We start from the raw sequence: 24806 nt of genomic DNA, 5'->3' as shown, positions 1-24806 counted from the left end.
TTTTGTGTTTCTCAAAGTTGAAATATGTGTTAATAGACCTTGTGCAGCAGAAGAGAGCAGTTTTTATGGTGCAGGTGGTGAGAGCCTGGCCCAGGTTGGCCAGAGAGGTGGTGGATGAACCATCCCTGGAGACATCCCAGGCCAGGCTGGACGGGGCTCTGAGCACCCTGAGCTGGTGAAGATGTCCCTGCTCATGGCAGGGGGGGCACTGGGGGAGCTGGGAAGGTCCATTCAACCCAAACCCTTCTGTGATTCCATGTGTCATAGTGCCAAGTATAACAATACCATCTTCTTTGACAGTTGCACTATAAGGTCCCTTCAGCGACGTCATGTTTGCATCAGCCGTCTGGAGAGGCCTCAGAATTGGGGTGAAAACTCCTGCGAAGTGAGATTTGTGATATTAGTCTTGGCTCCTCCTAAAATGGTGAGTATCGTGCTTTTGGTTTTCTCTCTGGTGCTTCAGAGGGTTCTCCCAAGATTGCTTTTCTTTGGTCTCCTTCTAGGGTTAATGACAATGTGAAAAGGGGTGTGAAAAGGCCTGAGATCTTCTCCACAATTGTCAAGATGGTTTATACTAAGTGTTTGTGAGAGATTAGTCAGCTGCGTCCTCATGGGACCTTGAGACCTTCTAGTCTGGTCTGTCTGTCATCTCCTCTCTCCGCCACCACCCTTGTTTAAATGGAAATACTGGTGTTTCCTTATTTCCCAGGATTTTCTGGCAGGCTAGAATGGCTTCTAGCCTGACTGGGAGGAGAACACTGCAGATCAAGTATGTCCATAGTCCCCATACACTTTTTGTTAGAGCTACGGCTGTGATGTGTGTAGTACTTTCTCTTCAGTACCTTCTCTGGAGACATTCAAAACCCGCCTGGACATGTTCCTGTGCGACCTCACCTGGGCGTTCCTGCTCCAGCAGGGGGATTGGACTAGATGATCTTTTGAGGTCCCTTCCAATCCCAAACATACTGTGATACTGTGAGTACTCCCTCCAGCTTTATCAGTTTAGCTGCTGTTTTTAGAGGTAAATAATGTTGTTCCTGGTTAAATCCATGTTTGTGAAGGTCTCTTGCAAGTCTGCAGCTGATACCCCACTGCAAGAGTCTCAGTTGCTTCCCAGCAAACTCTCTTGATGGGACTGACAGTTACACTACAGCTGTGGTTCCTGTGGTTGTAGATGGACTGATGGAGCCAAGAGGAAGATGTAGTTTTGTGACCCGTATGGCAGTATGGGCAAGACTGTTTGGGAGCTGGGGTGCTTGTAAGGTCAGACTGTGCTGAGGTCCTTTGGGATGTGTTTTCATAGCTATTGGCACTCAAACCTGCAAGGTTAAAGCTTGCTCAAGTGTACTTAGTAGTTCTTTGGTGTAGACAAGGCCAACAAATGACCCAATAGAACACATTTACTGCGATATCACAAGGGGCATCAAGGTCAATTGGGGATCACCATCCTGTCTTCCTAGAAAGCACTGGCTTGATGAAGATGGTGTGTTCTTCTAGCTAGTGGTGGATTGGTTCAAAGCTCAAGACCTTTTCACACTTCAGCTGGCTGTTTACACCTTGGGGCTACTAGGTCTGTGTGTCTAGGAGATGCTGGAGAGGTTGTGGACTTTGTCTGGAACAGGACATATCCTGATTCAATTTCCTGCTCTCTAATGCTATCTGTGTGACCTTGAGACCTTCTAGTCTGGTCTGTCTGTCTCCTCCCCTCTCCACCACCACCCTTGTTTAAATGGAAATACTGGTGTTTCCTTATTTCCCAGGATTTTCTGGCAGATCTTTCCCAACTGAGCAGTTCAGCGCTTTTGGCATAGATCTTGAACCCAACAGGATGAAAACATATTGATGTTCCTTGTGAAAAGCAGCAGGCAAACAAGTGAACCTGCGTGCAATTGCATTGATCTGTCTTTCATTGTATGGCAGTTGGCTTATCTCCGGGTGGCTACGTGCAAAGCACCCAGCGAACAGCTCTGCATCCGCTTGTGTCCTGAAAGCTTGCAATTCCAATGAACAGCATCAAATTAAGGAAAGGGAGTGGAAGCCAAGCAGAGCTGCAGTTGCCAATATGCTTTTTATGTTAAATTAGTTTATCTAGCCAGCTCTACGTACGCATTTCTGGTACAGCAGTTAAAATAATTAACCTGCTAGCAGTAAGAGATTAAATGAGCCTTGCTTGGGAGGGTGGAAAAAGCCCAGAAAATGGGCATCTGTGGTGATGAATCCAGTTTCTTCGCCTTCTCAGATCATAGAATCATGGATTGGATTGGAAGGGATCTTTAAGACCGCCTAGTTCCAACCCCCTTGCCATGGCCAGGAACACTTTTTGCTAGGCCAGGTTATTCAAAGCCATGTCCAGCCTGACCTTGATCACTTCCAGGGATGGAGCATCCACAGCTTCTCTGTGCAGCTTGTGCCAGCGCCTCAACACCCTCATGGGGAAGAATTTTTTCTTTATATCTAACCCAAATCTCCCCTCTTTTAGTTTAAAGTCATCACCCCTTGTTCTGTTGCCACATGCCCTTGTGAAAAGGCCCTCTCCAACATCCTGATAGGTCGCTTTTAGGTACTGGAAGGCTGCTCTAAGGTCTCCTTGGAGCCTTTTCCAGGCTGAACACCCCAGCTCTCTCAGCCTGTCCTCATGGCAGAGCTGTTCCAGCCTCGGATCATCTATGTGGTCTCCTCTGGACTTGTTTCAACAGGTCCCATGTTGGGAGTCCCAGAGCTGGACCAGCACTGCAGGGGGGTCTCACCAGACTGGAGCAGAGGGGCAGAATCCCCTCCCTCCATCTGCTGCCCACGGGGCTGGGGATGTAGCCCAAGATATGATTTGGTTTCTGGGCTGCAAGTGCACGTTGCTGTGTCATGTTGAGCTTCTTAACAACCAACAACCCCAAGTCTTCCTCCTCAGGGCTGCTCTCAATCCATTCTCCCCCCAACCCAGATACAGGACCTTGCACTTGGCCTTGCTGAACTTCATGAGGTTGACATGAGCTCATCTCTTCAGCCTGTCAAGATCCCTCTGGATGGGATCCATTCCCTCCAGCAAGTCAACTGCACCACCCAGCTTTGGGTTGTAATCTGGAGAATGGAAAAAACTTGAGTTCTCTTGTGAGTCTTGGTGCTGTTACTCAAAAAAGTTTCATCTTGTTCTCTGGGATAGCAAAGAAAGGGAAGGTCATTGAGCAACATGCAGTAACCCCTTGCAGCATCCAGCCCAAGGACCACTGCTTCTTAGAGGTGAAAGAAGAAGCCTCCCCTCTGATGGCAAATCTGAGCTGGTTCAGTCCAAAAGGACCAAGCATACAAACTGTAAAAGCAACTTTCAAAGCAGGTTATCTTTACTTAAATCCAAACCCTTCCCTAGAAACTTATGTTGAATGTGTCCCAGCAACCATCTCTGCTGATGGAGGGAGAGAGATGGAGGCAGGGCAGTGTGAGTGATGGAGCAGGTTAGTGATGATTTTGGGATTAGTTTGGTGCCACCCACATGTCCACGTCTCTGTGACAAGTGGCGCTGGCTGTGCTCATGAAGAAATTGTTCATCTGCTTTGTTATGAGTCATGAAAACTAATTCAGGTCAATCACAGTTGCTCACTACAACTTTTCACAGTACTGCGAGGAGGCTGGAGGGTGTCCAAGGGAGGGTGGTTGTTTGGGTGTCTCTAGCAGTTGCTGCATGATGAGTGTGGGGTGTAGCTAAGGCAGGGAGGTTAAAACTTTGCGTCAAAAGGAGCTCTTACTGAGCTGTGATTCTGCATGACTTTGCCTTGGCAAGTATCTTATTTGTTCTGAACAAAGCGTGTGAGCAGCTGGTCAGGTCAGGGTTTGCAGAGCGTGGGTTTGGTGGGTTTGTGCAGGGATGGGGAGCTCGATCTCCTTTACTGTTCCCTTTACATCTCGTTTCCAAGTTGCCTAGAGCGGTGGGAAAGTGGGCTTGGATACTGTTAAAGCCGGACCCTCAAAGATCAGGCCTGTGGCTCACAGAAATGTTAAAGCCTACAAACAGGCACTTGTTCCTTTTTCCTATTTGCAAGTCTCCTGTCCCTTCCAAGTATTTGGTGAGGATAGTGATGCTGGTGTACATGCTCAGCTGCTTATTTCTTATGCTTTCCTCTGTGCCAGTAGCAGCTTTAGCTGAGAGCTCTAAATCTCCATTTGTGCTGCCAGAATTGCCCCGGAGAGGCCAACTGAATTGAGTTTTAATGCCCAGAAAATAGGAAGCTGATGAAGCAGATGTGCACAATAATCTCAAGTCTTCCGGAAAAGACATCAGGACACTTCTACCTGCAGGAACCTTGGCTACGGCGTCTTTCCACCACAGTGGCAGTAATGCTGAGATGCCGTAGGACAGCAAAGACACTTTTTCGTTTGGTATTGGCAGCTTTGAAGGGAGACTGGGGATAAAATGTATGCTTAGCATGATTCAGCTTTGGCTCAAGTCCTGGGACGGTGATTAAGACTAATCAGTGCTTCTGGTCAGGGCCTATATGTTGATGCCTTCACAGGATCCTGCTGTGGTTGGTGTCTTCATCTGCAGTAGCTTCCACATGTGCCTTTTTCCATGGGATGTCTCTGGGGTCCTGGAAGCTGAAGAACTTGGTCTTTAGATGGTGCCAAATAGGGAAAATCAGTGGTATCTTTGGAAGTGAAATAAAATAGTTTTACAAGGTTTCTTCTGTTGTCTTTTCCCTGCTCAGAAAAGTACCAAAACGGCCACAGAAGTGGGAAGGACCTTTGCCACAATGTTTTCGGATATAACCTTTCGGCAGAAGCTCCTCGAAACCAAAACAGAGGAGGAGTTCAAGGAAGCCTTAGTCCACCAACGCCACTTGTTGACAGTGGTGAATCAGAGACCCTCAGCAATGAGCGATGGGCACAAGTCGCACAGTCCTAAACCACTCAAGGTAAGGTTGGCCAACATCTGCCCATGCCCCTGCTCCAGTGGTGTCCAAAAGTGTAAATGTGAGGGGTTTTGGGCAGGGAGAAGAAACACTTGTGCTGTTTGCATCCATTGGCATCTCCTAGCAAGCTCTCAGCACCGAGGTTTCTACAAATAGCTGCTGTGTGTATGTCCATCTTCTTCAGCTCCCACTGTAAATCTTAAAGAAAGCACTTCAAAGAGGCAGGTGCTGAAGGGATGCAAAGCAGCAGGGGGGTGAAATGGTTACAGGACTTTGATTTCCATGTGCTCAGTTAAGGATGGGATTAATGGATCACTGTACATTATCGGTCCAAGGTACTTAATCCTTACAATCAGAAGTCTCTGAAGAAGCTGCTGCTTGTCTTTCCTGCAGCCAAAAGGCTTCTTGGCCATCCCTGCATGGTAATTTCACTTAAAAGTTGCCTGTCAGTATTTGGCTTGACTTCTCGCTGTTTGATCTTTAGCTCTGTAAAATGTTACTTGCTTTGTACTCTAAAGTCCAAGGGAAATGCTGTAACTCAGCTTTCTCTTTTGGAATTTCCTGTGTATTGGTCATTGCTTTGCTTTTCCGTTCAGAAATTCATTCTTTAACCAGACAGCATACCTGACAAACAAACTCTGCCATCTCTAGCTCTCTGCTCCTGTCTCTGAATTACAAATAACCTTAAAGCTTTGGGTTGCCTACAGTGCAGAAGCTGGTTAACTTATCACTATTTTCCTGGAATAGACTTGAGGTTTCAAGCTGCACATCTGGAAATGAGCAAAGCTCGTGTTGTTTTCCTGCAGAATCCCCTTGCTTATATAGGTAGTGCTTTGAACTTGGCTGGACCCCATACTTGCTCTTAAGTTTTCAGAACGAGTCCTGAAAACCCTCTTCAAACCTCGGTGATTTAGAGTGATGCTATTCAGAGTAGTTGCAGCAATGTAATTGAGGTAAAGTATGTTTAACCCTTTGCCCTTGCTTTTTCAAAGGAGTTGTTTTTTGTAGAGAAGTTGACATGTCTGGCTCTGTCTTATGCTAAAACCAGCCCTTTATAAACAGCTGAAGAGATGGTTTGGTGAGCAGGAGGGCTGGGTGCAAGGCTGAGCTTATGATGTCGGTCCTGAGATGTGGTGATTCCTACCTGCCTTGCTGAGCAAGTAGACTTGGCCAGGCAAACCTTTGACAGCCCTGAGCCAGAACTGTAATAGTGACACTAGTTTAATTTAGCACTTGTTCCATTGACCATCCTTGGTCTGGATTTGGTAAATAGTTTTAAAAATAATTCATCCTTCCACTCTCGGGAGATGCAGCCTGTGTATTGGTAACTCTGCCTTCTCATGTCTGTTGGAAGAAGCTGCTCCTGACTTTGCCTTGCCAGCATAGACCTTAAGAGAAGGGATGGAGATTTCCTTTTCTGACAAGCAAAGTTTGCCTGGAGAAGTGAGGTTGATTTTTAGATCATAACCTGCATTCCTCAGTTCCTATGAGAACCATCTCCAGGAGCATCTCCTCCCTTTCTAGAAAGAAAGGAAGCATTTAACATGAGAACAAATGAGACCAGGGTGTCATTTCAACTATGAACCACCCCCAGTGAAACAAATACCCTAATCCAGAGCCACCGTGTGATTGCAACTGAGCCCTCAGGAGGGACCAGGATAAAGTCTCTTGGTAGCATAAAAACCAACTTTCTGCTTCTCTTCTTCCCTTGATCCTGCAGCAATGGGGAAAAAATGGGCCTTGAATGCCCTGTGAGTGTGATTTTTGCAAGTGCTTGATCTTTACCTCTGCTAAAATACCGAAGGGGACACGGCAGTTGCGTACCACGCTGTGCCTGCAGCACAGTGAGTTTGCTTTGGCTCATCTCGGGGGGTTATTTAGGCAAGGCTGTATACTCAGTCATAATTAAGTCAGCCTGAAATAATCTTGTTTACTGAGGCATCTAATTGTGATTTTGTTCATGGAGGAGTCCCTAGCAGTTGCGATGATTTCTGGCTGTGGTGTCTGGGGTTTTAGGTCTCTGATACCTGTGTGGATTTGCAGAGAGGGCTGAGCAATGTTGGCTCAGCATCAGCAGGAGGGGGGATAATCTGTCTGTGTAAAATGGTTGTGCAGCCCCCCAGTACTTTAGGGGACCAAGAAAGGGTCGATGTTGTTGGAGCAGATATTTCCAATTTGGCTGTGTAGCTCATAGTGCTGATTTAGCCTCTTATCCAAACAACGGTTGTTTATGGCAAGAGACTTGGAGGGATTTGTAGAATAGAAAGTAGAAAATTCATTAACTTCATCTGGGATTTTTTTTGTGTGCTCCTTTTTTTTCTGCAACGTGGAGCAAAGCACTGGGTAGACTTGCAGAAGAGGAGACTGGGAGGAGCCAGGAGGAAGACTTGGTGCTGGGTACCTGAGCTGTGGTTCTGAAAGGTTAATAAGCCTTGAGCTTGGTGGGGGATGCAGCTCTGGGAAAGAAAAGCTTTCAGGATAAGGTCACCTAGTACCGGGATGTTAAATGAATAAGATGACAGGACCATGAGACAAGTGCCAGCATAAGCAGGAGTGGAAAGCCCAACGTGACCCACTGAAGGAGACACAAGTGGAATGGCAGTCCAAGAAATTCCCAGCACTGGAGTATGTGAGGAAACAAGTGAAAACACACAAGAATCAAATGTTAGCATTGTCCTTCTGCACATTTTTGGAAACCTCACGAGGCGCAAGCTCAGAAGATAACAGGAGGCAAAAACCAGGCTGGAACATATCTGGAGTAGGGTTAGACAAGGCGAATGTATGGTGGTTGGGTTGGGAGATAAAATTAAAATCAAAAGGGCAGTGACTTCAGAGATCAGTAAACTTGGTCTTTTCTCTCCTCAGTGCAACCGAAGTTGAGTATGAGGTTAGTAGAGCAGAGAGAAGATGTTTAGCCATACAAAAGAAACTGCCTTCCCCTTATTTAGCCCCAGATTTGATGTTGGTGATATCTACAGAAATAACCCTGGCGAGGTTTAGCTTGACATCCCCACTCCCCATCCCAGGCTAAACTTGCACACATGCAAGAAATAAATCTGTGAAGGAATTGGAGGGGTCTCAAACATAACCCATGGCCTCCCCTTCTCTCAAATTTGCTTCAATGCACCTTGTGGGACAAGAAGTTAGGCAATGCCTTTCTTTTCTGGACTCTTATTTCTGGCTATGGCAATGTGTGAGTGCCCCTTCCCTCTCAACCCTGGGCAGCAGTGAGTGTGTGGCCTCTTTCCCGGAAGATGAGCTACCCTGAGCATCATTTTTCCGCATACTCACTGCAGCGAGCCAAGTAAACATATTAGTCATGAAAGCTATTGTGATTCTCGGGGTGACTCGTGCCTTCAGGAATGTCTTTCTGGGGGCACAAAACTTAAATTGCTTTTCAAGTTCAGATGGCTTTGATGTCTAAATATGCCTCCAAATATGGTTTAAACTCATAGTTGGGCTTTTTTATAATTCTTAAGTTGCAGATGTTGTGCTGGTGTTTGTCTTTTCATCCTAGTTGTTCAGGTCGGAGAGCTGAAACTGTCCTGAAGTAATACAGGTGTATTGGCAAAATGTAAAGTGCAACAGAATTGACTTAAGCAGGTAAAATACAAGATGTGACAATTGCTGGTGAAGGAGCTGGTCCTCTGAGGAATCTTTTGCAGACTGTGGTGTTGTTTGTACCCAGTGTATTTCTTCTAAAGGAAAGGTTTCCTTGCTGTGCTTTATTTATGGCTGATCTTCCAGGCACTGCAAGGCAGGTGAGACCCAGGAAAAGAGGCAAAGCTGTGCGTAATCTGTTAGCAGAGCACTGTAGTGCCAAGTCCTTTCTAAAGCATTACGTTTTATCAGTTTTGATGTAAGCCAGCCGAAGAGTTAGGAAGATGCCCATGTGGTTTTGAGATGATCTGTTGGTGTGAATTTTGGAGCTGTGCTTTTTCTTCCCCCTATCCTTCCTAGCAGAGGTTATGTCCTGTGTGTCTGTTCTGCAGCAAACATATTAAATACTTTACATGGGACAGCTGGGGCAATTGTTAGCACTATATAAAGGTGCATTTGATTTTCAGAGTAGTATGTGTTCTCTGAGATGAGGCTGAGGGGAGAAAATCCGACAGGTGCCTCATTTGCAAGTGTTGCCTACTCTTTGATGCTTTCCATGTGCTTTCTGTAAGGATGTAGTTGTGAAAATTGGGAGGCTGTAAGTCAATAGCAGCTGTCACATATTTCTAAAAAGCTCCTTATTGCCTGTAGTGTGCATCAGGTTGTATAAACAATCGTACTGCACCTTGCAGGCGCCCAAACCAGAAATAAAAGGGGAACACATTGGGTTTTTGGAACCCTTTTACAGTGACCATACTATCCTTTAACGGGCAGAAATTATGGCTTGGTTATGTCGAGTTATTTAAGCTTGTTCCCTTTTGCTGGCAGTTTTAGTTCCCCTACATTGATTTGAGGTCTCCCTGTCCCGTGGCAATGCCAAGGGAGGGAGTTCTTGCTGGAGATCCCCTTTTGAAGGCTTCAACATAGACTGGGAGGAAGAGGTTTTTCCAGTGCCGTCTAAAGGAAAAGAAATTGGCTGGGAAAGACATCTCTGACCTGGTCTTTACCCAGCACCCCAGGGTCTAATCCTGCCCTTGACCTGGGTGTTTCAGCAGGTCACACTGTGCATCAGCTCCCTTACCTGCAGGGACACGGATATGAATGGGAGGGGGAAAAGGGAAGGAAGGGAGGAAAGCAGGGTGGTCTGGGGGATTTTTTGTCTTTTACAATGCTTTTGAGGATATAAATTCAAGTGCGAAGAGTTTATTTTTATTATCGTTACAAAATCTGATTTGAATACCCTATTCAAAATGACTAGTTTTGCTCCTATCAGTATTGAATAAGGAGGTTAATCTCTTTAACAATACATGAGCCTTTAAACTGACACAGTACTTCCTTCCTTTCTTTAGTTGCATGAGTTTCTCAATGTTGGCAAGGGGATTTCTGATGACATTGCACGAAGACTTCCAGTGTACGCTTTGGACTTCACTGACGGTATGTTGGCCAATGTTTATGAAAACATTGGCCTGATTTTTGAATTTTTGTGATGCGATGTCCTGTTTACAGTGCGCATTGAATGTGTCCTTTGATACGTGTAATAGCTCTCTTATTGCTTGTTTGAAAGGATATTTTGACAAAAGCCTGTGAATAGGCAGCATGGCACACCATAGATGAGAATCTTGCAGCGCTCCATTAATGAAGATGCTAGCTGTATGCAAATGAGGACTTTAATTTTTATTAAGCAATGAGGCAATTAAATGGATTGATTGTAGTCGTGTGTAGGCACAGATCAACTCATTGCAGCCTAATTAGTCAGCACTGGCCTAATGGATCCTTTCTGCTGTCTTTGCAAGCCAGTGTCAATTGCAATTATGGTCTTGCTGTGGGAGCTGAGAAGGTTTAAACCAAATCTGAGCTGTAGTAACTTCAGCTCAGTGCTTTTAAAAACAGGATATAGCTTGTCTGCCAAAGCCGGATCACAAGAGCAGCAATACAATGTTTATATTGAGCCTCAGGTGTCAGGCTTTATATAGCTTCTACAAAGCCTTTGTTGGTTTCAAGAGTCACTTTCTCCCTTTTCGCTTTCAAACTTTCACTTTCAGAGGATCTTATAGGCTGTGAGAAGTCTTCAGGGCAAACCGTAATTACCCAGCCTTAGCCTGACATCAAAACGTGTTCAGGTTCTTACAGCTTATTAGAGAGTTGATTAATATATTCAACTGTCAAACTCGATAAGTTTGCATGAAATTAAGATCTAAAGCAGAGGATCTTAAGACTTTATTAGACACCTTCCTGCTGCTAAATCTTCCTCTGCTCAAGCCACAGTGTCCCAACCTTCCCCCCGTACCTCTGCTGGGGGCTATTTCCCTTGGAGTTGGCATAAGAAAATAAGATGTACACCTGAGCCCTGTTTTGTAGACAAGTATTCTGGTGCAGCAGCTGCTTCCACAGCAGCTTAATCTGAGATTAAGTGTGGCTGGGGTACAGATGTGTGTCCTCTCCTCCGTTTCCACAAGGGTGGAACGTAGCAATGGGCTGCAGGAGATACCGTGTGTCTGTCTGGGGGAGCTGCCAAGTGGTTCCTTACCACAAAGATCCAGCTTTGTCTTCTGACGCTGCTTCACCCATCACGATGGGTTCTGAAGTTTGTGGTGTTCACTCTGCTGGGAATAATATGAAGTGCTGCCTTGGCAGAGTGGTTGAGTGCCAGATGCTTTCTTCAGGTGCTTTATAACTGCTGGGATGCAACTATTTTCAGGAGGCTTGGGGTGAAACCAGGGCAGACTCTGTTTGAAGACAAGCAAATGCTATATTCTTCAGGGATTTAGGGTATGCTGAGGAAGGTGGACAAGAAATTATTTTCAGAGTAGCAGGAAGGAGTCTAATAAAACACAAAAATTATTTCTTGGCATGTATATCCCTGGCACTAGATCTGGCAGGGACTAAAGCTCCTTATCTGGACACCTCTGGAGTGGGTTCAGGACACTTCATCTCCGTGGCTGTTGCGTTGTAGGGCTGTCAAAATCTAACTTTTCATTATAAAGGGATATTGAAGTACTTCAGAAGGCAAGTGCTGCAGAAGCACCTTGTGAGGACCCATGTGCATCTCGAGACACAGCAGTGAATGATATGGCTGTTCATGTCCTGAGCACAGCAGGGTCACAGGCACAAATGCATCATACGATGGTCCTGCAGCCAACTTTGGCTGTCAGCAGATTTGGAAATCCATTTTTGGGTCCATTTTCTGACTCTGCCTGTATCCAAATTAACCTGTGTATGCTGCCTATGGGGCTCAGAGCTACAGCCAAGTCCACAAGCTTTGCACGAACCAATGTATGTGGCAGATTAGACTTGTCCTAAACAAGATACTGGGACTGACTAGCTTAAAATAATTATTCCCTTGGTTACATCTGTCCTGAATGATGAAACACTGTCATAGTGAGAATACAGCATTACAAATATTCAAGTAAAATGATTTTGATAGAAAATGTATGTTTTAGTATGAAGTGTATGTTTAAAAGTGTCAGTGTGTTGTTATAGAACTTCTGGAGAGTGGAAGATGCAGAAATGAGCCAAGTGAAATTCAAGAACGACTGCAGCTCAGATGTGAAGTACTCACCATAGGAGCAGCTGTGCTGGTTCAAATAGGATATGGGGGAAAAAGAGGATTTTTTAGATATATATTAGTATGTGCCATTTCTTCCCAGAAACCAGAAATTAGGATGGATTCTTTAAAGATCTGCATGGAATGAAAACCAGATGGAGCATAAAGCATCTGCCATAAACCACCAAGACCAGAGGTGATCAGGAATGTGAAATTCCTGGACCATTTCAAAGCAGCAGTGTACCAGAGCATTGGGGATTTGGGCTATCCAAGGCTCTGCACCCCACACAACCACACGTGCATCATCAGAGAGCTCTGAGTTACAAAGATGCCTCTCTTTTTTTATTTCTTTTTTTTTTTTGAGTGGTTGGAGCCTCTAAATCCTCAATCTGAGGAGCATCCTGAGGATTTGGTTTAGACAGATAAACTGATTAAGGGCAAAGTGATAAATAACAAGGCTTTTGTAGGGCCAGCAAATATTTTGTCAGTTGGACTTTGGAATTTGTCTTCATGCTGCACAAAGCTGCCCATTAAGTTATCCTTAACCATCATGATTTTGGAGAGGAAAGAAAGAAGTCATTGTTCTCTGCTTTTTCTTCTTTTCCACCAGATTAGGAATTTGTCAGCTTTAGGTCTGCTTAAGATTGTGGAATCTTGCGCATTTCACTGAACACACGAGGATCAAGGAAGCGTTTTCTAAACTTTTAGTCCAGGACTTTGGTGATATGGATGACTTGTAATAGGTGTCTTCCAGAAGGAGCATCTCAAGATGAATGAGTGAATTATACTGAGCCTAAGAGCACCTGTAATTTTCCCTTTAAGTTAGGATTAACACCATTTGGCATGTAGTCTCCTCTTAATGATGACAAACTTTGTTTATGGGCCTCTGCCTTCTTTTTAAAACAAGTTTGTGCAGAACTTCATCCTGATCTTGTCAAGTAGCCTCAAAATATGTGTATTGATATTATTCCTATTTAAGACTTACTTGAACCATAGGAGCTTCTGAACATTTTGTTGTTGAGGCTGGTTGGAATGAAGGAGGGAATTCTGCCTGGGCTCAGCTGCAAGTTTTACCCTGAAATCCCTTGAATTTGCTACCCTCATTCTTCAGTGTGTATTTTTTGGTACAACACAGAGAAATAAACACTTATGAATGTAGTGCCTGGAGTGCTCAGGAGGGGAATTTGAGGTGTCTGTGACTTTTACGGTGAGCTTTGCTGTGTTCTGCTGTGTCCCTTCACCTCTTGGGGAGGAAGGGTGAAGGGGAGATAAGAGGGCTGAGATTTATTCTGTTTCTCTCTGTTTTCCTGGACCTGTGTCCTTGGCTTGTGACTGCGGTGGGTGGATAGTTCAGCTGGAGACGTGTATTTTCCTCCCTGTCCTTGGTCCTGCAGAGTATCCATAACCGACTCCTGACAGTTGTGCACATCTGCTGACAACATCTTTGGCATTTGGTGATGATGGTTTGCAGGAGGAAGATCCCCAAAGCTCCCAGTAATGCAGATGTGCTTAGAAGGAAAGCTTGAAGGCACTGGAAAAATGGGATTCGAAAGGGAAGTTCTGTGTTGCTGGTTGTCTAAGGTAGAACAGAGATTAAACCTAAAACGTTGACTGTGGATTGGCTGTGGCATGTGCCAAATCATCGACTCTACCACCTGGCTGTGCTGGACACCTTGTTTGGCAGAATTGCATTCTTGAGGGAGGAGGAAGAATTAAAGGAGTTGCAGATAGGCTTTTCCCTTCTCTTTAGTGCCTTTGCTGCCCCATGTTCATCAGTGGAGTAGCTCCTGCATCATTCTGCAGCCCTTTATTCCTAAATATCACCCGGGTGTAAAAGTTCAATTTGAAGACTGATTTGTTGGATCCTTTGGGGCATCATGACCTGAGTTCACATCTACGATGCTTTTGAAGTTTCTTTGTGTCAGTGGTGGATGGGAGTGCATTAAAGACGCATAAAAGCATCTCGTTTTGCCTGCGGGTGTTTCCTTCCAAGAGATGAGCACTTCATGGGAAATGGGCTGAAAGAACCAAGAAACGGGAAAGCTCTGAACCCTTGATTTCCTTCTTCATACTCCCCTGGTCTGAGCATTTGTGTGGCTTCTCTGGTCCAAAATCAGAGCGGATTTCCTTTTCCAGCTACGTTCTTGGTCTCACTTGCACTGAGATTTACTCTTCAGAGGACTTTAGGGAAGATTCATCCTCTGTTCATCTTCAGAAGATTGGGCAGAGTCCAGCAGCTACTTACATAAGTGAAAGCCCAGCTTGAGACCATTAGCAGAAGTTTGTAATGATTTGAGTTTTTATAGCTCAAAACCTATGAACACATATCCTTACTGTGTGTTTTTACCATTGAAAGGTGATTTTTAATTTTTCTGTTTTAATCAGGGTTTTAATAGACACTGCTGTGCTGTAATTAAATTTGGTTTGCATTGGGTATTTCAGAGAATTGGGAAAGAACATTAATAGTCATCCATTTCATAGAATGTCCATCTGTCTCAGTTTTGATTCAGTAAATGTATAATTACTAGACTTAAGGAGCTCTACCAGAGTCTCTAGGTCTCTTGGTCATAAACTTATTGATGCACAATACCAAGCAAAGTGAGGTCAAAAATGATGCAGTTTTCTCTGAAACTCTAGACTTGCCTTTTAAAAACTGACATTTCAGAAATTCAAGCAAGTAAAATAGAACTGTCATGTCGACGAACGTAATTGCTTCCCGTTTCAATGCGTAGATGTACCTTAATTTCAAGGGATTGCTTCTGTAATAGTCAGCTACTCAAATTTCACAGCTGGACTGAGGGTTGGATTTTTCTGCGACAAATTTACATTGTGCAGTTGGAGTGACACATATTTCAACGGCTTTATGAGCCTCCGCAGATGAAATGCCATCATAACGCAGCCCACCTCCTCTTAAATGAAATAATGTCAGTCCCTGGGTTGCAAATAGGCCCTGAAAATATTTAGCCAGGTGTTGAATTTAAAAAGGCAAAAGGTAAATTGTGGTTAGCACGGGGTTTTAGAGCTTGTCTCAGGTGAACTTGTAAAGGGAGGCAGTGTTTGCTCATAATTTGAGCAATTAAAGCATGATTAATCATGTTTGTGGAAAGGTACGTTTAATCTGCTGTGGTTATTGTCTCAATTACAAAGTGAATTTTGCTGCCCATCAGAAAGGATTATTTATTCCTTGCATCTTGTGTGGCTGATGATGGACTGAGTAAAGTCTGGCTTTGTACCTAAAGTCTTGGACCCAGATGTGATGTGTCACAAGGGCCTCCACGATCACTAAGAACTTGCTTTGCAAGGGTTGGAGCTGAAACTAAAAGCCATCCTTGAGCTTTTGTGATATTCTTCAAGCCTTCTTCCTTCCTTCTGATGGTTTATCGAACTGAAAGTTTTCTAGAAAGCACTTCATCACTTATGTAGTTTTGTCTGCTCAGCAAATGAGCTTTTTTGTTTAATACTATTTGCTTCTCTGGTTCTGGTTGCTTGTCGCTTTATGAACGATTTCAAAGCTTTCAGGCATTGTTGCCTCTGACCTTTCATGTTGGAAAGACTCCTTTGTCCAAAAAACACTATTCTGGAGCAACGCAGATTCCTCTGAACAAGGACGTGACTGTCTACTAATAAAACTACCGCTCGTTCCGCTGTTTGAGCTGCCAAGTCTGTCCTTTTCTCTAAAGGTCTTGGACACTTGGGGAGTGTGAGGTAGGAGCCCACAGCTCTTGGACTCCAGATCACATGAAGAAGCTTCATCCACGAGAAGTAAATTTTAGGCCCTTTGGTTGCCAAGAGCGGTTGGGAATGTGGTCTGTGGTTTCTGAATGTTCACAGTAAATTGAAAGGAATCTGCCTCGAAACAGCTGGTCCTTCAACTCTTGGAAGGTTGGGCTCGTTTTTGCATGCTTGAGATATCTGCTGTCAATTTTTAGCCCCTGCCCTTTTACTGTTGAGGATGCTGACCATCAGAAGTCCTATTTGTCTGCTCCTCTCATATCTGTGAATAGGAACCATCAGAAGGTGTCCTTTGCTCATGCCTGTTCATTACACACTGTCTTTGATATTTTTTTGGTTTTTGCATTCTCCTTCTGTCCTTATCTCTGCACTACAAATGATGCAGAAAACAGATGTTAGATAAGGTCTCAAAGTCATCGAGCGATTGTGGCAATGTCCTGATTTTTCTCAACATTGCCCCGGTAGTCTCTAATGCAAAGCCCTCCCTTCTCCGATTCAACTCATGGGCTTGTAGCTCCCCCAGCAAGACACTGATGCCACCAGAGGCTTAGATGGATGTTTGGGACATTAAGGGATGATGCCTGCGTTGGAGTTTACTGCTCAGGAGGCTTCCAGAAGGGAGAAATGGATGATTCCATGCTTGTCCAAGTGTCTTGCAACAGGAGAGTTATCAAAGGTGGTGACACAGGTTGAAGGCTGTTTCGAGGTGTTTGAAAAGGCCCTCTCTGGTGTGTACTCTCAGAAAGAGGAATAACTTACGCTTTCCTCGAGCAATATCAGCTGTTTTCAACTCTCATCCTTTGTCTGGTGTGATCTGAGCTCACTGGGGATGGACATCAGGCTGAAAACAGGAAACGGAAGCTACTTCAGTGGCCCTTAAATTCATATTATGACACTTTAATTCTGTTTTCTGGCTGCTTTTGTTTTGGCCCGCTGTGTTTTTTCCGACGGAGACGAGAGGGGGTGAGTGGATGGAAAAGAAAGAAGCCATTCTTTCAGAAGGGCTTTTTTTTGAAGCAAAACTCTTAATGTATGCATTCCTGACCTCTTGTGCTATTTGTTTTTCTAAGTCTGCTGGTGCTAATTGGCTCAGCGTTGCATATTATTGATTCAAGCCTATAACCTCAGATTTCTGCCTAGGGAAAAATGAAATTGTTCAAGTTTTCCTGCCCAAGGCATCATGAGTTGAGAAGATGAGTGATCATCATGAAGCTCATTAGGGGCATAGTCCAGAACACCTATTATGTTGGTATTAAAAACACAAGGAGTGGGAGGCTTATAAGCCCTAAACTTAGATTTTCTGCTTTGATTCTCTTCTGAATTTTTGGGGCTGGCAAAGCTGAACCAAAGGCTTCCAGTCTTTCCTGTTTTGATGGTGGCAGAAATGCAGTGGCATGTTGGTCCCAGATGAACAAAAGAGCACGATTGTGCAAAAGCAAACGTTAAAGACCTATATATACATTTAAGACTGAGGTGTGGACTGAACTTCTACTTCTGCCTTTCAGCATTAAAAGAACTAAAGCTGCATATGGCTGACGCAAGGAGGGTTTAAATGCTTTGCAAATGGGCAGTAATAATGTGATTTTTTTGTTGTTGTTGTTGTGGTTTACACTAGGTATTATTGGAAACAACAAAGCTATAGGGAAATACATCACGACTATGATCTTTCTGTATTTTGCCTGTCTCCTTCCATCCATTGCATTTGGGTCACTCAATGATGAAAATACCCGAGGAGTTATTGGTAAGTTTACTAGTTTTGTGCATCTGTTTTAAGATTCTGTGTATTTGAACTGAGTAGCTCTTGTCACAGGAAATCTTGATAGTTTTTATTTGATGAATAGGATGCCACTGAAAGATTTTGTAACTTACATTCATGATATTTTCCTCAGAAGACCAGAAAAATTGAGCACTAGTTTAGATAGTATTATCTGACTTGGACTGATACAGATAAATGCTACTGTATTTTTAAATGATGCTCACTTTACAACTATGTAATAATCCATATGATTTTCCTAGTACAAGCTACTGTGTTTTATTTCTTTGTAATCTGAATTTGATTACCAGTATCCAAACCACTGGTGTGTAGTGTATGATACTTTTCTCTGTCCCCATTGTAGCCTTTGAAGCAGTTCATACTGCTGTTACAGTTCACCGGGGTCTCAGCTGAAATCTTGTCCTAAAGGCTTCCACAGAAACTGGTCATGTTTTTATACCTGTTTCAAATAAATAAACCTAACCCAAACCAAACAACCCCCCTACTCCCAAGTTTCATAGCTGAACATCTAGAAATGTGACAGCATCCTAAATTACTGGGACACGTTGCTGGCGAATGGTCGCTCCTTGATTTCTCGCTGTCTTACCTCTATACTATCTTAAGTATTGCACTTGTTCATTAGCAGTTGGTTTGTATGCCCTGTGAATTCTCCTTGACTGGGAAGGTTTTGGTTAAAAACCTTGTTTGCTTCCGTTCTTCCCAATCACCCATAGATGTGAAGAAGACAATCATCGGGCAGAGCATTGGAGGGCTGCTGTACGCACTCTTCTCGGGGCAGCCTCTAGTTGTACTCCTTACCACAGCTCCTTTAGCGCTCTACATTAATGGTAAGTCATTAAACTTGCACACGAGGGGAACCGATGCGATTGCAATCGGTCGAATGTGACTTTGTACAAGAGCCTTGCGACCCTGTTACAGCTTCAGTTGCATTGGTTTAATAAATCAATACTAAAGGGTTGCTTATGGTGCTGAGGGGAAGGGGAGGAATTTGACTCAGGTTTGGTTAAAGCTGGTTTACAAAGGAATCATTTTGCATTAAAAAAAACAGTTGGTGAGAATAATGATTATTTCTGCTCAAAGGAGGAAATCTGTTTTGTCTGATGGTTTCCCCATGTGGTAGCAGTTAACCCATTTGAGGATAAGAACCTGAGACAAAGTTTATTGCCTTTGTTTTGTTGGTGGCCTTTTTGGTTGGTTCTTGGTGTTGTTGCTGGGGTATTTTTAACTGTTGAAGGTCTGATCACTGGCTTCCCAGTTATGGCTGCAAGCTCATATCACTGAGCCAGAGGTGTAGAGGAGCAAACTCAGTATCTACAGGAACAATCAGATGAGCTATGACTAGCTTGAAAGGTTTTAAGACATGAAGTTTTGACTGAGTAAACATGATACAAAACCGTGTATGAGATCCCTTGCTCAACAGCATCGCGAAACATTAGCGAGAGCAAATTCCAAGGGCTGGTTTTTGTGGCCTTGATCCCTGGGAAAGATGCTTTGAGCTGTGTTGGGAGAAAATCTTCCAAGTGCTTCTTTGTTTCTAGTGGAGAGAAGGGCAGGGAGAATGATTTGGGCCACCAGTGGTCATATGGGAGTGTAAGAAAAGGGTTTTGATGCTCTCTGCTGTGCCTTGCAGTGACGTCTTGAAATGGGTTCATTTTGCCATCAAGCAGAGGGGAATCACGGGGTGGTAACAACAAACTTTTCATCTGACATGCGAATGCTTCATTTTTTTGCAGTTATCCGAGGCATCTGTGATGACTACAACTTGGATTTCAATGCTTTCTATGCCTGGACTGGCCTGTGGAACAGCTTTTTCCTTGTGATGTACTCCCTCTTTAATTTCAGTCTTCTGATGAAGCTCTTTAAAAGGTAGCTATTTTCAAGAAGTCATATTTTGATCTGATTATTCAGTAAATGGAAAAATTATACATTCCACAAGCTCCTTAATTGCAAACTTGCTGTAAAATGTATTTTGTGCGATGAGGCTAGTATCATTTCAGCTTATTGTTCCAGCCTGAAAGAAGCTTTTAAAGATTCACTAGATTTTGTTTCATGAGTTGAAGTCTAACTAAAATTGGTATATTTTCATGTAAATGCATGAATATGCTGATTTTCCTTTGAACAATGGAGTTGAATGCAGACACTGCTAATGGCTGTTTCAATTCCTGGGGTTTATCCACAGGTCGACAGAAGAAATAATTGCACTTTTTATATCCATCACCTTTGTGCTTGATGCTATCAAAGGCATTATTAAAGGTAAGTCTTGCAACAGTGTTTTTCAGTGCCTCTTCCTTGTCAAAGGGAAGTATAAGGCTGTAAATATGCATGATGTTTGCTTGTTGTGTGTTCATTCATGGTCTTCAGGAAAAAACCTGTGTGAGACTGAAGCAGCAATTTGTTAGCAGTTTGCCTGGATGTGTAGAATCTCTATCCGTTCTAATTTCAGGTAGCTGAGATAGGATTAGTATCTTAACTTTTACCAAATGGAGAAACCATAATAACAGTGCTGTGAAAGCCTTTTCCTGATACCAATCTCTTCTTGAATGGTCTTGGCAAAAAATATCCAACTTAAATGCAGTGCATCTAGACCTGTTTCCTTGCTACATGATTACAACTACATGGAAGGGAAGTGAAAGATGTGTTGGGGTTGCCCATTTTTATGTGAGCACTGAGACCCTTCCAGTGTGCTCCTAAAGCTATTCTGCCCTTTCCAACCACTTGGTCCCTGTTTCTGGGTTAAGCTCTAGGTGGGTATCCATGAGCAGCCTTAGGGTTTAACAAATTTCTCTGGTATTCTCTCCTCCTGATCAGGATTGGTGGGAGGTATTTGTAAAAATGTTAGCAGAAAATGCCATGTGAACGGCAATCTTTCTGTTATCCTGGTGAGGAGTTGGCCAAGTCTGCACTCCTTGTTTGTTATGACCAATTGTCCAACAGCCCCAAATCTGGGTTGTCCTTTGAAATCCTTCAGGACATCACTCAGCACACTGAGCACGTCCCTTGTTTTCAAGATTCTCAAGCTTGGCTCATTATGGTATCTTTGCATGCACTGAAAACGCCTTCAAAGAGCAGGTTTGACACTGCAAAGCAATTTGAAGCGAGATTCTTCCTTGCTTCATTGGGAATCTTTGATTTGGCTCCTTCGGTGTGTACTTTGATGGTGCAATTGAAGGGTTTTTTCCTTTGCATGACACCTGCATCTTTCAAATATCCTGCTTTAGACAAAGCTTGGTGAAAGAGAAGGTGTTCTGGGATGCTTTGCTTCTTCCTTGCTCAATATGTAGTTGTGAGCTTTGCTTAGTGTGCTGCTCGTGCCCTGTTCTGGAGGTGTGGGACAGTCTCCCTGTGGCACTCGGTGTTCTTCAACAGAATATTCAACTGCTCTGTAAAAATTAGCAAATGCAAATATTCACAGTGCTTCCATAGTTGATGATTTCCCACAGCAGGGGGTTGGGCGTGGGTTAAAGGTGCAGAAAGCACCCATTGGTCTCAGCTGCCAGAATTCCAGGAATATGTGTGTAATACCTCACAGTATTGTAGTGGGGATGGGGAGAGGATCATGGAAGTTAATTAGTATAATTAGTGTAATTCTCCCTTGTACTTGGGAAGGGCTGAGCTTACAGGAACAATAAAATCAAACCAACGCTTCACTTATGTGCCAGCTCATGTTAGCTTGAGCTGCATCTGGAGTCTTCAGTGCAACAGGAGGTAGGACATCAAATCAGCCACATTCCCAGATGCAGAAGGGCACTGATGCTGGCAGGCACAGAATTCATCCTTAACCCTCATAATTAAACACATGGCACCAGTGCAGCTCACAGCCACGTGCTCATCTTCTCCTGCTCCTGTTTGGTAGCAGGAGGTGATGGTTTCAACTGCCATTTCCCCATCAGAACTTCAGTTGAGTAGTTAAGTAGGAAAAGAAAGCTGGTAGCAGGCTGTTAGATGTGTCCTGGTGACAGCGAGCCAGCTCACAGAGACTTTGTGGCTTCCTGAGTGCCAGTGGACATGCTGCTCTTGCCCAGATGTGTTTTCCTCATTCCGTTCCTAGCCTTGATCCTTATTTGCAAGCCACTCATAGATGTGCAGGAAAGGAGGAAGGGGAGGATGCGATTCTGTACAGAGGGATCAAGCCATGTGCGTTCACGCCATCCCGGTGACACTTTGTTTTTGCCGTGTGGCCCAGCCACCGAAGCTGTGTTTGTTTGATCTTGACATCTGCACTCTGCAGGAAGCGGCGCTGAACCGGCCGAAGCAAACAAAGCGCGTTAATGTTGTTGGAGGGAACTTGAGCGCACCCTGGGTTCGAGAACAGCTCCGTTGCAGCGGGGGCACCACCTGCTTTGCTGCTCAGGAGTCACTTAGATCTGTTATAAAAACAAACACAAAACTTGTAGGAATCTTAATACTTTACAGCAAGTCTGTGGTGCAGGATGAAGGCCTCTGGTAGTCGTCTTGGCACATTCTCATTGCTTTAATTTAAATAAAAGACTGAAGTCCAAGTTTATTTTCCTACATCCAGGACAGAGTGGAGCAATCCTACCTGGTTTGGAGGTGGGTGCAAACTGGATTGCAGCCTGAGAGGTAGTGTACGTAGAATATAGAACACAGGGCACCAAAGATGTGTTCAGCCATAAATGTATTATTGCAGTGTAGCCAAGTGTGGGGAAATTAAGAAAATCTCCAGGACCCAACCCAAAAATTAATTTGTTTCTTATTCAAGTTCAAATCTAAATACGGAGGCCTGCGATTGCGTTCTGCATAGTTGCTGAGCTGTAAGTGCTGTTGGTTTATCATATGCTCAGTAATGGTGCGTGTCTCTAGGACCTGGTAACACGTAGGGTCAGCTGAGATGGTGAACAGGCTCTTAGCCCTGGCCAGCTGCTAATCCTCAGGAAATACTGCCACAATCATTTGTGTTATGACGAAAGTGTCCTTTAAATGTTCAAAACCGGAAAGCACAAATCCTCCAACAACCTGTTCTGTACTGTTGTGCGGGTCACGCAGTGCTCTGTGCCTCAGTTTACCTGTTTGCAGAGCAGGTGTGGGTGTCCTGCCTGGGCTGGATGCAGCTGCGAGGCCGGAGGGAGGAAATGAGAGCAGAGCCTCTTCCGTAGAGCGTGACGCAGAAATACACCATGCTAATGGAGGTCGTAGTGAGATTGCTCCTTGCTTCAGGAACCTTTCTCGTGCTTTAAAAGCACGATGCTCTCCTCATTTCTGGCTGCTGCTGAGAGCAAATGGAAAGGTTAAACCTGGAGCTGTAAACTATAATCTTTAAATTTATATACTGAAGTACTGAGTGTGAAATAACCGATCTTTTCTCTTGTGACCTTCGTGCCCTGTTTAGCCCATCCACTTGTCCAATGCCTAGACTTCGGTTAAAACACAAAGGTGGTACAAGAAGGGTTATTACCCCTGCTAAAATGACAAAACATGGGGTGTTTTACACTGGGGTGAGCTCCAAAGCACCAGTAACACAAACTGTGCTTTGGCCAAATCCAGGGTGATTGCAAATACCAATTCTGCTTTGCAAGAATGTTTAGTTTTGCTTGGTTTTGAATGTTTAGAATCACAGTTTGCCTGCTTTCCCTGTTGCAGATGGAAAAGCTGAGGTGCTGGGGGTTTTCAGAAACTTGGTTATTATTTGGTGATTGATTATTATTTTGTTGCATTTTCACCTGAAAATGATGGTCTTACACTAAACTTTTCAAGTTTCCCAATGCAAAGTTTGAAAGGGATATTTTGGACTAAAGCAAGGAAAGGCAGAGACTGCAAAGCTCGGAGGTGGCTTCATCCTCCTGTATCTCCCCATGGCTATGGGGTGAGCGATGCTGCTATCTGATAGTGAAATGTGGGAGCATCAAGGCTGCAAAGCCCAACATCCATCTTCTGGTTGTACTTTTTCCTTGTGTCACCTCAGGCTCTTGTTCCCAAAAGATGCAAAATCATCCAAACATGTTGATAAGCTTGGAGCCAGCTAGTGCCACAGAAATGGGAACACAGCTGTCTAAATGAGCAAGATCAAGGGTGTATTTACAACTGTTAATTACTTATGTAAATGCCTCTTAGTGAACCTAATACACTTATGGACAGTTCCAGAGGCATTACTGGGTGTTTCACTTGTACAGGTTTACCGCACGTGCTCTTGTAACTGTATTTTCATTTGCAGTGTACGTTTAAATCTTCTGCCAGGTTTTGCATATCAAAACACCTTTAAAATCTGGACCAGCCTTGGAGGAAAAGTAATTACTGTTTTATAGTCCGCTTAAGGATCTGTGCAGCCTGGCTGCTCTTAATTTTATCAGAGTTCCTGATGGAATTTGTTTACCAGGCTGATCAAAGTAGGTTTATGTCGTTATACATATTTTTAATATATAATTTATTTAAGAGCAGCGATTCCAGTGCTAGGAACAAAATAATGTAAATAATTGGCACTGGAAGTCCTTCAATCATTGTTGCTTTAGATGAATTTAATTTTGACCTGTTAAAGTAAGTAAAAAATAGAATTTGCGAAGCGCTGGCTTTATAAGAGAAGCAGCTCTCCTGGTTGCTGTTCACTGCTTTGAGGGGTTGAGCTATAAACCTGCTGAAGCGTAATGTTAATACTGCATGATCAAGCAAGAAAGAACTACTTTATGTTGCTTGCTTTGATTGTCACAAACCTATCCTAATGCTTGCCTGTTGGTTGTTTGTACAGTTTTTAAGAAATATTACTGCCATGGGCGCACAGGAGACAGTTACTTGGAAAAAGCACGAACTGATGCTATTCCAAGCCTCGGCATCAATACCACCTTCTTGATGAATTCATCAGTGAGCAGATCCATATCCCTAGAGAATCAAACAGGCACGCATGATGTGCATTATGGACGTGAAACTGCCGTCCTTAGTCTCATGTTGATGTTGGGTACCCTTTGGCTTGGCCATACGCTCTATCAGTTTAAGAAAAGGTGAGTTACTTCAGTCTTAGAGCTCAGACTACTGATTATTTTGTGTTACCTGTGAGGAATGGCTAACGGTTCAGATCTTAGTTTTGTAACCTAGTAAAATCAGGTGGAACTCTTCCATTAGCGGCAGTGGAAACCAAAGCCAGAGATGAACTTGGCTGGCCACCTGGAAAATGTGAGCAGCAGAACAAAACATTCGGTCACTGGACGTTGCCCTTCTGTATTTGTTTTGGCATCGCAAGTGACTTTTTAGAAAGCTTTGGGTGAACCACATCGTTTGTGTTGGAACTCATGTAACTCTTCCCCAAACAGGC

At 43.9% G+C, this 24806-nt stretch overlaps 1 protein-coding gene across 3 annotated transcripts in view; it reads left to right on the top strand.

The window, feature by feature from the left end:
• Positions 1-24806, top strand: part of SLC4A11 (solute carrier family 4 member 11) — a 93585-nt gene that overhangs the window by 51530 nt on the left and 17249 nt on the right. For all 3 annotated transcript variants that reach the window (XM_082050376.1, XM_082050377.1, XM_082050375.1), the window contains 8 exons: positions 301-424; positions 4695-4901; positions 9848-9932; positions 17390-17515; positions 18262-18375; positions 19282-19414; positions 19728-19801; positions 24246-24495. In XM_082050376.1, the coding sequence (XP_081906502.1) occupies positions 301-424; positions 4695-4901; positions 9848-9932; positions 17390-17515; positions 18262-18375; positions 19282-19414; positions 19728-19801; positions 24246-24495 (1113 nt within the window). The remainder of the gene's footprint in view (positions 1-300; positions 425-4694; positions 4902-9847; positions 9933-17389; positions 17516-18261; positions 18376-19281; positions 19415-19727; positions 19802-24245; positions 24496-24806) is intronic.

Source organism: Streptopelia decaocto (assembly GCF_964273445.1).
Source record: "Streptopelia decaocto genome assembly, chromosome: 4".
NCBI classification, from domain to species: Eukaryota; Metazoa; Chordata; class Aves; order Columbiformes; family Columbidae; genus Streptopelia; species Streptopelia decaocto.
This window is presented reverse-complemented; position numbering and strand designations above follow the sequence as displayed.